The sequence below is a fragment of the Sus scrofa genome, chromosome 11 (genome assembly GCF_054392235.1).
Source record: "Sus scrofa isolate SSC_HxYL_T2T_F1_AM1 chromosome 11, Sscrofa_HxYL_maternal_Yorkshire_Landrace_v2.0, whole genome shotgun sequence".
NCBI lineage: Eukaryota > Metazoa > Chordata > Mammalia > Artiodactyla > Suidae > Sus > Sus scrofa.
In genome coordinates this window covers 67857731-67871142 of record NC_139393.1, presented here as the reverse complement: position 1 = coordinate 67871142, position 13412 = coordinate 67857731, and the positions used below count along the sequence as shown (strand labels likewise).

General features: G+C 36.3%; 1 protein-coding gene across 5 annotated transcripts in view; it reads right to left on the bottom strand.

The window, feature by feature from the left end:
• Positions 1 to 13412, bottom strand: part of GPC5 (glypican 5) — a 1359194-nt gene that overhangs the window by 1313359 nt on the left and 32423 nt on the right. For all 5 annotated transcript variants that reach the window (XR_014820113.1, XM_021065368.2, XM_084982488.1 and 2 more), the window contains exon 2: positions 7435 to 7596. Coding sequence is in view for 3 of the 5 variants with exons in the window: in XM_021065368.2 (XP_020921027.2) it covers positions 7435 to 7596 (162 nt within the window). In the remaining 2 variants the exon portion in view is untranslated. The remainder of the gene's footprint in view (positions 1 to 7434; positions 7597 to 13412) is intronic.

Here is a 13412-nt window from a genome sequence, read left to right as displayed (position 1 = left end):
CTTTTCAGATTTTTATCTTCCTTTATCACCACCATCTTATGAAATTTATTTCATGCATACAACTTAGATCAATGGGTGTACATGTATGTGTGTGTCTATGGAAATGGTAATTAAGAATAATATTTTTATACTGAATTAATATGATAGAAAATAGACACAAACGCAAATGAAAAAAAGTAGAGGGGCAGAGAGAAAGGAATAACCATGAGATTATAGGCCATGGAAATGTACAGAAAACTTTTGGATTTCCAAAGAGTATGGAAAGAAATTTAAATTATTTTAGCTAGAACTTTCAGATATGGCAATCCAAGCTGATATCTGTACTTAGAAAAAAAAATTAATACATACAAACATACTCATAACATGGTATATATATTCTCTGTGTATACAGGATCCCAAGACATATTCATAAGAGAAATTAAAGATACAAAATAAAGAAGTGTTTTTGAAAGGACATACAGGCCCCCCAGTAATTAGGGAACTGCGTATCTTAAAAATAAGGTACCATTTCACATCTATCAGTTCATCGCATTTCATTTTAAAATTCTTTCTTAGTTTTTAAAGTTTTTGAAACATTAAGAATTTTAAAAAGATTTTTAAATGTTTTTAAAAATTCTGACAATCATTTCATAATTATTGGGAAGTGGTGACGATGTGGAAAATACGGGATAAGGACAGAGCACACCCACTACTTGAGGGAGTTTAAATTGGTTCAGCCCCTCAGAAGAGTAATTCTGCAACATCTGGTAGAGCTGACAAGATCAGGGCCTATGAGTCACAATTTGACTTCTACGTATAAACCCTAGAGAAACATGGGCCCTTGGAGACATGAACAAGAACGTTCACAGCAGCACTACAAACGCAAGTATAAGTTGGAAACTATTAAAATGTCCATCACAGTGAGGATGAATAAATGTCACATAACTATAAAAATAAATTTTATAACTCAATTCACACGGATGAATTAGAGAGAGAGGAATAACTAAATCTCTCAAACATAGCTAGTTGTAACCTCCCACAGGCCTTTCCTCAGTACATAGTTACCTTTTAAGAATCATTGCTTGTGATCCCTTATGCAAAAGTAAGACTAAACTGATATAAAGATAACAAAATGACAAAGAACCTGATGAAATGTCAGCTCATCTTCTAGGCAATAAATGCATAGTTCTCATATTGAAAAGATGTAACTGAAAATACGTTTAATATAAATCAAAAAACCACTGTTAAACCTACCATGAGCAGGTTCTATACTTTCTAGTTGAGATTATCATAGGCATTGATGATATCACGACCTATCATGGATCAGAATTGAAACAACTAAAACTAGTCCTTAAAATTTAAAAAAGAGGAGTTCTCATTGTGGCTCAGTGGTAATGAACTGGACTAGTATCCATGAGGGTGTAGGTTCGATCCCTGGCCTTGCTCAGTGGGTTAAGGATCCAGTGTTGCCGGTTGTAGGTTGCAGATGAGGCTCCGATCATGCGTTGCTGTGGCTGTGGCTGTGGTCGGCAGCCACAGCTCTGATTTGACCCCTAGCCTGGGAATTTCAATATGCTGCGGGTGCAGCCCTAAAAAAAAAAAAAAAAAAAAAAAGTGTTTAAAAAGAAATCCGGCAAAGTAAGCCTGATCCTAGTTCTACACTTAAGTTTTTTTCCACAATTGATAATGCTTCATGCCAAGAAAGCTTTATTTCCAGCTGGAAAAGTAGTTTAAGCTCTTATAACTTTTATCTAGAATATAGGAAAATTAGTCATCTTCACAATTAGTAGCAGCTTGTTGACACAGATTCAAAAGAAGCAGTTTTTAACATTTCAGAGATCCAAGACAGTTGGATAAAGACAGAATGCACTGGTAGCTGCTGTATGAGATAACAATAACCACGCACTGCTTAAAACAATGGGAAAAATGCAGTCACCTTCAGAATGCCGTCGACAGAAACCCTCTAACCTGCTCCCTCCTGGTACATAAAATCAGTAGTCAGAGGCAGGCATATCAGAAGTCTGAAGGCGCCAATAAAAGTAAAACAAATTTAAAACACATGATCTAAGCACTTGACAGTGTTGGCACTTAGTAGGTGCTTAACAGATACCTTAAATGCCTCAAAGGAAGGGAGGGAAAGGGTGAAGAGGAGGAGGAAATCTTTCAGTTTATCTCAGAAGCATCTTCCTGCTGAGTATCATTCATTCACGCCGTCCTGTGTTCCTGCACTTCATTTACTTGCATTTACTGAGCATCTGCCCTAGCGCTAGAGAAAGAGAAAAACAAACATGTCTCCTCAACCTCGCCAGCCTGAAGCTACCAGTCCTCTTACCCTTGGGCTTTGATCAGGTAATTCTCAGCATTAGAAATGGCATCATTCCTTATCTTTCCCATAATGCTCTTCCAAGGAATCATTTTAAATATTATTCACCTCTGTAAAGAATAGCTGAAATGTGCTAAACAAGATGAACATACTCCAGGACTAGTACTGTAACATCTGTATAAATTTACTTCTCTTTTCATGCAATAAGATATTCCAATATTCGCTGTATCTTTATGCCTTTGCCTATATGTGTATGTATATGTACATACATTTTATACTAGTTTTACAGTAACTAGACACTAGCTATCCACTTTGCAATGACAGATCTGTTAGTGTAAAAGCGGAAAATACATTAATTATATTCATAGTCTCATTCTTAATTTAACTGGTTTTTTTTAAACAAAGATTAAATTTTGAACATATTACTCTGTTTCATCTAAAACAGGAATAGGTGGTCCCGTCATGGCTCAGTGGTTAATGAATCTAAGAACCATGAGGTTGAGGGTTCAATCCCTGGCCTTGCTCAGTGGGTTAAGGATCCCACATTGCCATGAGCTGTGGTGTACATTGCAGGCTTGGATCCTGAGTTGCTGTGGCTCTGATGTAGGCCAGTGGCTACGGCTCTGATTGGATCCCTAGCCTGGGAACCTCCATATGCCCCGGGTGTGGCCCTAAAATAGACTAAAAAAATAAAAATAAAAACTAAACTAAAAATAGGAATGTGTGTGTGTGTGTGTGTGTATAGTCTTTTTAGGGCCACACCTGCAGCACATGGAAGTTCCCAGGCTAGGGGTTGAAGCAGAGCTGTAGCTTCTGGCCTACATCATGGCCCAGCAATGTCTGAGCCACGTCTGCAAGCTACACCACAGCTCACAGCAATGCTGGATTCTTAACCCACTGAGCAAGGCCAGGGATTGAACCTGAGTCCTCATGAATGCTAGTCAGATTCATTTCTGGTGAGCCACAATGGGAACTCCAGGAATATATTTTTTATTAAATTCCTAAATCTAACATTTCAACCCAAGAGAACAAGCTTACCAATCTTTCAAGTACTTTTAATCAAAAAATGAAAGTTTAATTAGCCAATAGAATAAAAATGTAAACAAAAATGTTAACTCTTTCTTGTTCTAGATACCATGTATCACTCAGTCTTTTCTAATAATGCACAATTTTTATTTACTTTTATTTGTTGTTGTCTTTTTAGGGCCGCACTCACCGCATATGGAGCTTCCCAGGCTAGGGGTCCAATTGCAGCTGTAGCTGCCGGCCCATGCCAAACCATAGCAACACGGGATCCAAGCCACATTTGCGACCTATACACAGCTCGTGGCAACGCTGGATCCTTAACCCACTGAGCAAGGCCACAGATTGAACCTGCATCCTCATGGATACTAGTCAGGTTCGTTAACCACTGAGACATAACGGGAACTCCCACAATTTTTAAATTCTATATATAAAATTAGAAACATCCAGACTAAAGACTTAGTATATATCACATATTTTAGAAATATACGAGTTGCTTGAAGATGAAAGAAATAGGAAAAGATTTACCTCTAACGTAAAATAAAACTTCTTAACTTTATCTGCCCAACATTTAAACAAAACAGAAGCTTCCAACCATGTTCGCTCAAATATTTCATTTTATTTTTGAAAATTATGCTGAAAATTTTGCATAGTTTTAAATTAAAAAAAAATGAAACCCTATTCTCTTATTTGAATGGAGATTTAAAAACTGACAAATTTGAAAGCTGGGTAAGCGTTGCTTTTTTACGATAGATGATATATTCTCTGTCAACGTCCTTTATTTCTTCATGAGTCACACCATACTTTAGTGTATAAGTAAATAAAACATTTATAAAAATATTCCAAAATATTTTTAAACCAGGCAATCCCACATTCACAGCAAAACAGCTGAAGGGAAACAAATACTTTTGCATTTTTTTCAGGCTATTCTACTTTATTCATGAACATCATTAAGCCCCTGAAAATGAAGAATGGTTATTGTCTGCTCTCTGACAAAGCCAGCATTCCTCGGCAAACAGCACCACTAATTTATGAACAGCAAAAGACATGGGGCTATTCACTTGTCCTTTTTATCTGATAAAATGCTGCATTCTCCATGAATGACTAGGTTAGGATATGGTGAAGCCCCAGCTCATAATTATGGGCTCCTCCAAAAACATATTTTTGTTTGCTTGTTTCAGTGTAAGGAAATCTGTAACAAACCCCATTAAATTTCTTAAATGAAAAGAGTAGCGGTGTTGTCCCAGTGAGCAGGCTGATTCCAGCCCCACTGCTATGACCTCCCAGTGCTGGATTCCAGCGCTGATGTGGACTGCACATGGGATAACCTTATGTCTCCTGGTACCAGCTGCCAGCACTGTTTCCTCTCGTCTGAGCAATCCCAACCTCCCTGCCTTCATCTCATAGTCATGTGGAGCCACTAAATCCACAGACCCAAGCGACCATCCTCATTTGTCATATCCAAGTGGTTGCTTCAAAAACATACTCCCATAGGATTCCATTAAGATTCATGAAAGAAGGGACCTTACTACATCCCAGTCCAATAAAATGTGTTGGCTTCTTTCTTCTTAGGAAAAAGAAAAGAAGAGGCTGATTTGTTTTTAGATATTTTCATTACACAGAAACTAGTCAGAGGGCATTTTCCTTATTGATAAAGTGGCCTGTTCAGTTATGATACAGCAAATGTGAGCTCTCAAATTGCTTTTGGCATATATATTTAAGCTTGTTTTTATGGAAATAAGCCTAAAGCTATTTATTCTATTCATTAAATTAAAAACTGGCATTCTTCTTATAAGAGAATTTGTTCTAATAAAGTTAGCCTTTAGGCAAATTTCTTCTTACTCTGTCTTGCCTTCTCATGATTCATAAATAAAAGTGATATGCAACAACGAGAGAGCATGACAATTTATTATAACAAATCATACTTAAGAAAGGCCCTTTTTCATTTTCATAATTGATATTTAAATAAACAGCAAGACTCACCCTATTAAATACATCAGGTGCAATTTTAAACAGAAAATAGGAGTTCCCATTGTGGATCAGTGGAAACAAATCTGACTAGTATCCATGAGGACAAAGGTTCAAACCCTGGCCTCGCTCATTGGGTTAAGGATCTAGAGTTGCCGTGACTTGTGGTGTAGGTCACAGACACAGCTCAGATCTGGCATTGCTGTGGCTGAGGCATAGGCCAGCAGCTTCAGCTCTGATTTGACTCCTAGCCTAGGGACTTCCATATGCTGAGGGTGTGGCCCTAAAAAGAACATAGACAAAAATAAACAGAAAATAACAAAAATTGCGCATAATATTACCTGACACTCTAGTAGAAACCATTTCATGTCCTTATACTACCAGCATAGTTGTCACCAAACTTTTAGCAATATCACCAAAGCTTTTCAGCAGCCTACATCCAAGTTAAAAGGCTAACTAATCCAGGTTTTTTATTTTTCCCAATCTTTTGAACTTAATGTCCTCTATCCTGATCAACTAATCTAACAACATGTGAAAAGTTTGTTAAAGTATCTTTGAAGACAAAATAAGATGTTCATCCAGCATTCATTGAATCCCTATGTGTTAGTTAACTGTTGGTATTTTCTTTCGCCAATATTGTTAATACTGCTATCCAAAAAAGTAAGTTTGAGTTGTCATGATCTTCTTCAGCCATGCCTTCTTACCTGAAGGGATCTGGTTTTCACATTAAAAGATGGAAAATCAAAATGAAGCTTCCCTGTTCAAAAATCTTTAATGACGTTCTCAAATTCAAGTTGATGTTTTAAGTCTTCTTCCACTTGAGTCCAACTTACCTTTTCAAGCATATGGTCCAAAATTCCTACCCATAATTCCCTGTTCTGGTGAGCCTGGTCAATTCACTGCTCCCTCTATCTCTAAAATGTATCTTCTGCAATGGACACACTATCATGTTCATAAGACAAAATCACTACATCACTCTTTGTAGGTGGTTAATATCCTTCTGGTTCAGCCAGTTCAAGTCACGAATCTTTGCTTAAAATACATATCAACATATTTTCCTGCAGTAATTTTACATAAATAAATTCCACAACAGAAATAAAGTTGTTTTCTAAGACATCTAAAGAAATTACTAGATTAAAACATCTTAAAATTTGACAATTCACAGTTTCTATTAAAAAATCATCAATTCGTCATGAACTACATTCTAACTCCACTTAAAATTTTGTCCTGATTTATAATATATATTTTATTTAATAAGCATAGTTTTAAAAATTAATCGGCTGTGTGATTTAGTTCTGTATGTAAACAAAGCACAATTTAAATACTCTGACATTAATACACTTCTTAAAAACGAATACTAGCAGAAGTTATATTGTGCATTAAACAAAAGCAATAAATTTGTTTGAAAAGCAGTGTAATCTAAATATTTTCATTCTAAACATATACAGAATAGCCCATGCTTTATAAAAGGAAGAATAAGTTAAGCTATTTTATTTTGGTAGTAAGGAATTCTACGGAGGGGATATCTAAAATAAAAAAAGATCATCTGTTTCTCATTGTGCATCGTAATTTTATAACACATTAATTTCATTTCTGAACATATTGTTTGAAATAAGGTTGGGTTCTGGTTATAGCTGACCCTCATACATCCAATTAATATTTCCTATTTTACTCTTTATCAGACTTACCTACACTTTTTGATATACCACATGGGTCCTCTTATAACCACATGAGGTAGTAAAGGGAAAAAATATACAAATATTTCTTTAAATTATATTTTGAAAATGAATCTATAATTACCCAGTTAAAAGCAATGAGATATTGTTTTATAGAATATTTTAATGAAATCTAATAATTATGTCTGTTGATACTGAAGTAAAACCATGAGTCAGAACATTGAGGCAACTGAAAAAAAAAAACAAAAACAGAAGGGCATATATTTCACTAATTTAACAAATTCCCTACTCCAACTAAACTTACATACTCTAGGATTACCTGAGAAAAATCTATGGTGGTTAGAAAAAGCTAAAACCTCATTTTAGCCAGAATAATATGCAAAGACAAAGTAAACCTAGGAAGTTTATCAGAATAATAATAATAGATATATTACATAGTAGTTTCAGAAATCAAAATGCATTTACCTTGAAAGGCAGCTGCATTTCGAGATATCAGAAATTTTAGGGTAGAGCTGGATGTTTGAAGCACCTGCTGCATGTCTTGGCGGGCTGCGATTTGATATCTCTCCTCCATCTTCCTGGTGCAACATGTAGGTTTTTTGGCTATGCAAACCTGAAGATCAGGTCCTGGAATACATAATATTTTTCAGAGTAATTACCTGCTTATTTAACAAACATTACATGTTACATATCAGGCATTAATGACCAGCACTGCATATAATGGGTTCATATTTTTATAGAGAGAATTAATTTACTAGAGCACTTGCTATAAGAAAATCTATTGATTGTCCACTAACCCAACCATGAACCAAAACATTCTCAACTATTAACTTTCTGCTCAAATATTTTATTAACTTAAATGTGTCCACTCAATTAAATATTACCAGTAAATAGACTATAAAATAGAACACAAATCAACCATTACATAAATATACAGATAAACCAGGAAGCTTTTATTTTATTTTATTAATTCAGCAACAATATTTGAGCCACTCCAGAGAAGGGGGCACAGAGGGAACATACTCAACATAATAAAAGTCATATGTGACAAACTCACAGCTAACATCTTACTCAATGGTGAAAAACTGAAAGCATTTCCTCTAAGATTAGGTACAAGACAAGGTTGTCCACTCTCACCACTTTTATTCAATATAGTGTTGGAAGTCCTAACTGCAGCAATCAAACAAGAAAAAGAAACAAAAGGAATCCAAACGGTAAAGTAAGATGTAAAACTGTAATTCTTTGCAAATGACATGATACTATACATAGAAAATCCTCAGGACACCACCAAAAACCTACTAGAACTCATCAACGAATTCAGTAAAGTTGCAGTATAAAATATTAATATTCAAAATTTGTTGCATTTCTCTATACTAACAACAAACTATTAAGAAAGAAATTAAGGAAACAATTCCATTTATAATTGCATCAAAAAGAATAAAATATCTATGAATAAACCCAGCCAAGGAACTAAGGGCAAACTATAAGACATTACTGTACTCAGCAAACTATAAGACACTGATGAAAGAAACTGAAGATGACATAAACATATGAAAAGATATACTGTGCTCATGGATTAGGAGAATTAATTAGGAGTATGGTCATTGTTAAAACTACCCAAAGTTATCTACAGTTTCAATGCAATTCTTAGCAAAATATCAAGAGCATTCTCCACAGAACTAAAACAAATAATTTAAAAACGTGTATGAAAACACAAAAGGCCCAAAATATCCAAAATAATCTTGAGAAAGAGGAACAGAGCTGGCAAGGAATCATGCTGCCTGATTTCAAACTACACTACAAAGCTACAATAATCAAAACACTATTGTACACAGACACATAGATCAATGGAACAGAATGGAGAGCCCAGAAATGGACTCACACTTGTATGAGCAATTAACCTCCAACACAGGAAGCAAGAACATACAACAAGGAAAAGTCAGCCTCTTTAATAGATGCTGTTGCAAAAATTGGACAGCTACATGCAAAAGAATCAAACTGGACTGCTGTCTCATACCGTATACAAAAAATAAATTCAGGAGTTCCCGTTGTGGCTCAGTGGATAACGAATCCGACCAGGAACCATGAGGTTGCAGGTTGGATCCCTGTCCTTGCTCAGTGGGTTAAGGATCCGGCATTGCTGTGAGCTGTGGTGTAGCTCACAGACATGGCTCAGATCCCATGTTGCTGTGGCTCTGGCTTAGGCCAGCAGCTACAGCTCCGATTATACCCCTAGCCTGGGAACCTCCATATGCCTCGGGAGCGGCCCTAGAAAAGACAAAAAGATAAATAAATAAATAAATAAATAAATTCAAAGTGAAGTAAATGTTTAAATGTAGGACCTGAAACCATAAAACTTCTAGAAGAAAATAGGCAGTAAGTTCTTTGACATCAATCTTAGCAATATTATTTTGGTTATGTTTCCCCAGACAAGGAGAACAAAAGTAAAATAAATAAATGGGCCTACATTAAACAAAAAAGCTTCTGCACAACAAAGGAACCTATTAACAAAACAAAATGGTCACCCACTGAATGGGAGAGGAGGATATTTCTAATTGATATATCCAATAAGGGGTTATTATCTAAAATACATGAAGAAGTCACACAACTCAATATCAAAAAAATCAAGCAACCCATTTTAACAGATGAGCAGAAGATCTGAATAGACATCTTTCCAGAGAAGACATACAGGTGGAAAATAGATATATAAAAATATGCTCAACACCACCAATCATCAGGAAAATGCTAGTTAAAACCACAATGAAGTATCACCTCACATTGTCAGAACAGCTATTATGGAAAAGACAACAAAAAACAAGTGTTATCAAGGATGCTGAGAAAAGGGAACTCTCATGCATTATTGGGGGAATATAAATTGGTGCGCTTCTATGGAGAACAGTATGGAGATTTCTAAAAAAAAAAAAAAAATAGAACTACTCTATAATCCAGCAATTCTATTCCTGGGTATTTATCTGAAGAAAACAAAAACACTAATTAGAAAAGATACATGCACCCCTATGTTCATTTGTAGCACTATTTGCAATAGCCAAGATAGAAGCAACCTAAGTGCCCATCAATAACTGAATGGATAAATAAGATATGATATGATAACACAAGTACATACATGGAATGTCATGCAGCTATGAAAAAAAAAAAAAAAACCTTGTCATCTGTGACAACGTGGATGGATCCAGAGGGTATTATGCTAAATGACACAAGTCAAACAGAAAGCAACAAATATTTAATCATTCCACTTATATGTGTAATCTAAAAACCAAAACAAATGAACATACATAACAAAACAGAACCAGTCATAGATGCAGAGAACGAAAAGGCTATTGCCGGAGGGGAGAAGTAGGAAAAGGAAAGAAATAGGTGAGGGAGATTAAGAGGTACAAACTTCCAGTTGTAAAATGAATGAGTCACAGGTCCGAAGTGCACAGTGTGGGGAATATAGTCAATAACTATGCAGTATCTTTGTATGGCAACATATTGTAACTAGACTTAGAGTAATTATGTTGAAATCTGTAGAAATATCAAATCATGGTATGGTATAACAGGAACTCACACAGTACTGTAGGTCAACTGTACTTCAAAAACAAATGAACACACAGAAAAAGAGATGGGATTTGTGCAGGTGGCTGGGAAAGGGGGAATTGGATGAAGATACCTTTTGACTAAGGTACGAGAGTTCCCAAAGTAGTACAATGAGATCAGCTGCATCTCTGCAGCACCTGGACACAGGTTCAATCCCTGACCCAACACAGTAGGTTAAAGGATCTGGCATTGCCATAGCTGCAGCATAGGTCACAACTGCAGCTCAGATCTGATCTCTGAGATCTTATCTGAGAAACTCCCATCTGGCCCAGAAACTCCATACGCTGCAAGGTAGCCAAAAGAAAGAAAGAAAGCAAGAAAAGGGTACAAACTCCCAGTTATAAAGATAAATAAGTACTAGAGATGTAACATACAACATGACAAGTATAATACTGTTGAATGTTATATGTGAAAGTCAAGAGAGTAAATCCTAAGAGTTTTCATTACAAGGCAAGTTCTTTTTATCTCTTTAATTTTATATCTATAAGAGATAATAGATATTCATTAAATTTATTGTGGCAATCATTTCATGATGTATGCAAGTCAAATCATTACGCTGTATATATTAAACTTAGACAGTAAGTATGTCAACTGTATCTCAATATAACTGGAAGATAATAAAGTTACAATGAGATGCCACCTTACAGCCTTTAGGATGGCTGGTCTTAAAAATACAGATAATAACAAGGGTTAGTAGGGATATAAAATTATTGGAACTCTTGTGCACTGTTGGTGGGAATGTGAAATGATCAAGCCTCCGTGGAAAACAATATGGCAGTTTCTCAAAAAACTAAAAGTAGGATTAACATCTGACCCAGCAATTCTACATCTGTGTTCATACACCCAAAGAATTGAAAATAGCATCTTGAAGAGGTATTTGTACACCATAGTCACTGAAGATTATTCACAATAGCTAGAACATGCAAAAACAGCCAAAACAAGCAACCCAAGTGTCCATGGATCAATAAATGGGAAGCAAAATGTGGTATACATGTGTACTGGAATATTATTCAGTCTGAAAAAGGAAGGAAATTCTGACTTACACTCCAACACAGATGGACCTTGAGGATATTATGCTAAGTGAAATAAGCCAGTCATAAAACACAAATATTATATGACTCCACTCATATGAGGTTCTTAGGGTCATCAAAATCACAGAGATAGAAAGGAGAATAGTGGTTGGCTGGGGCTGTTTAATGGGGATAGAATTTTAGTTGTGCAAAATGAAAAAAAAATACTGCAAAGAGATGGTAGCAATGGCTGTATCACAAATATATTTAGTACCACTGAACTGTACACTGATAAAATGGTTAAGATGGTAAATTTCATGTTTTACCACAATAGAAAAGCTAAAAACAAATTTTGCAGATATGGAGAGTTTCCACTGTGGCTCAGCAACTTTGGGACCAGACATTGTCTCTCTGAGGATGCAGGTTCCAACCCCAGCTTCACTCAGCAGGTTAAGGATAGTGTTCCCGCAAGCTGTGGCATAGGGCTCAGCTGCAACTCTAATGCAACCCCTAGCCTGGGCCCTGGGCACCTAGCAGATGCGGCCCTAAAAAAGAAAAAAAAAATTTTTGCTGACATGAACAACTATTATCCTGGACCAGGGAAGGCTCCTTTGTCTATTACAGGTAGGCTAGAGAACAGAGAGAAGGCTGTGGGGTGTGGAATGGTGTCTAAAGAGCACAGCCCTGATAGTACATTGTTCAGTCAGCCTCAGGGCATCCCAAGGCTGCCCAGGTTTCTATGTAAAGCTCAGGACAATTTTATTTACATGGCCTGAAAGAATAAACTTATTCCCTTATTTTAGGGTAAGGGAAAGGGTTATGGTCTCTCATCTCTGCAGAGTTTCACAGCTCCCACATTAGTTCTTCACTGACCAACTGCAGATCAGAAAATATAAAATATGCATATATGCATGTGTACACACACACACACACACAGAGACACATGTGCATACCAGCCACCTTTCAAACTCATCCTTTTGCACACAGATTTGGCCTCAGGCTTTAGTTTGTGTGGTTAGACAAATAACACACGGTGGCGTGTTTGAACATTTTACAGAGGCTGAAATGCATAAAGTATGTCACAGTAGGTAACATTTTGGCAACTGTTTTTTATTTATATTGCCTAAAGTTATACAAAAGCAAATTCCACTTCCAATAGTAAAATTGAAGGAAAACAAAGCTATGTTTTCAACTTTCTTCCTAAATGGAAAGATTAAGAATTAGAGTTCAGAGAAAAACAATAAGAGAGACTGGAGGAAAGGACCAATTAATAAATGTCCAAGGATAGAAACATATTTGGTATGGGAAAGACTGCTAGGAAATAAAAATAATGATAACAGGCACAACGATAATAAGAATTCAAATACTCAACATCACTTTGCTAGATCATATTCCTGAATGTGGCCTAAAAAGGCCCCAAGTGGGACCCCAAGTTCTTCCTTCTCTCCTGCTCTAGCCTCACCTCAAGCCACATCAGCCACTGTGTTCTTCCCTCCACATATTAGCCATATTTTATTTCCTCATAGTCACCAAGTCCCTTCTTGCCACAGAACCATTCTCCATGCTCTTCCCTGTATCTCCGACAGTCTTGCTGCAAACACGTACCTTCCTCGAATTCATTCCTAACTATTTTTCTTTAGATTCCTACAGGAATGTTCCTTAACCTCACAGACAGCTCGAGCCCCTATTCCACGCCTCTGGACTGCCCCTCATGCCTCTCCATTGCACTTAGCATGGCTGCAATGTTCTGTTCCTAGATGTGATTATGAATTAATTCATTCCCTCATCTATACTACGAAGCTCCAAGGAGATGAATTTTTACTCTTTATCATATGC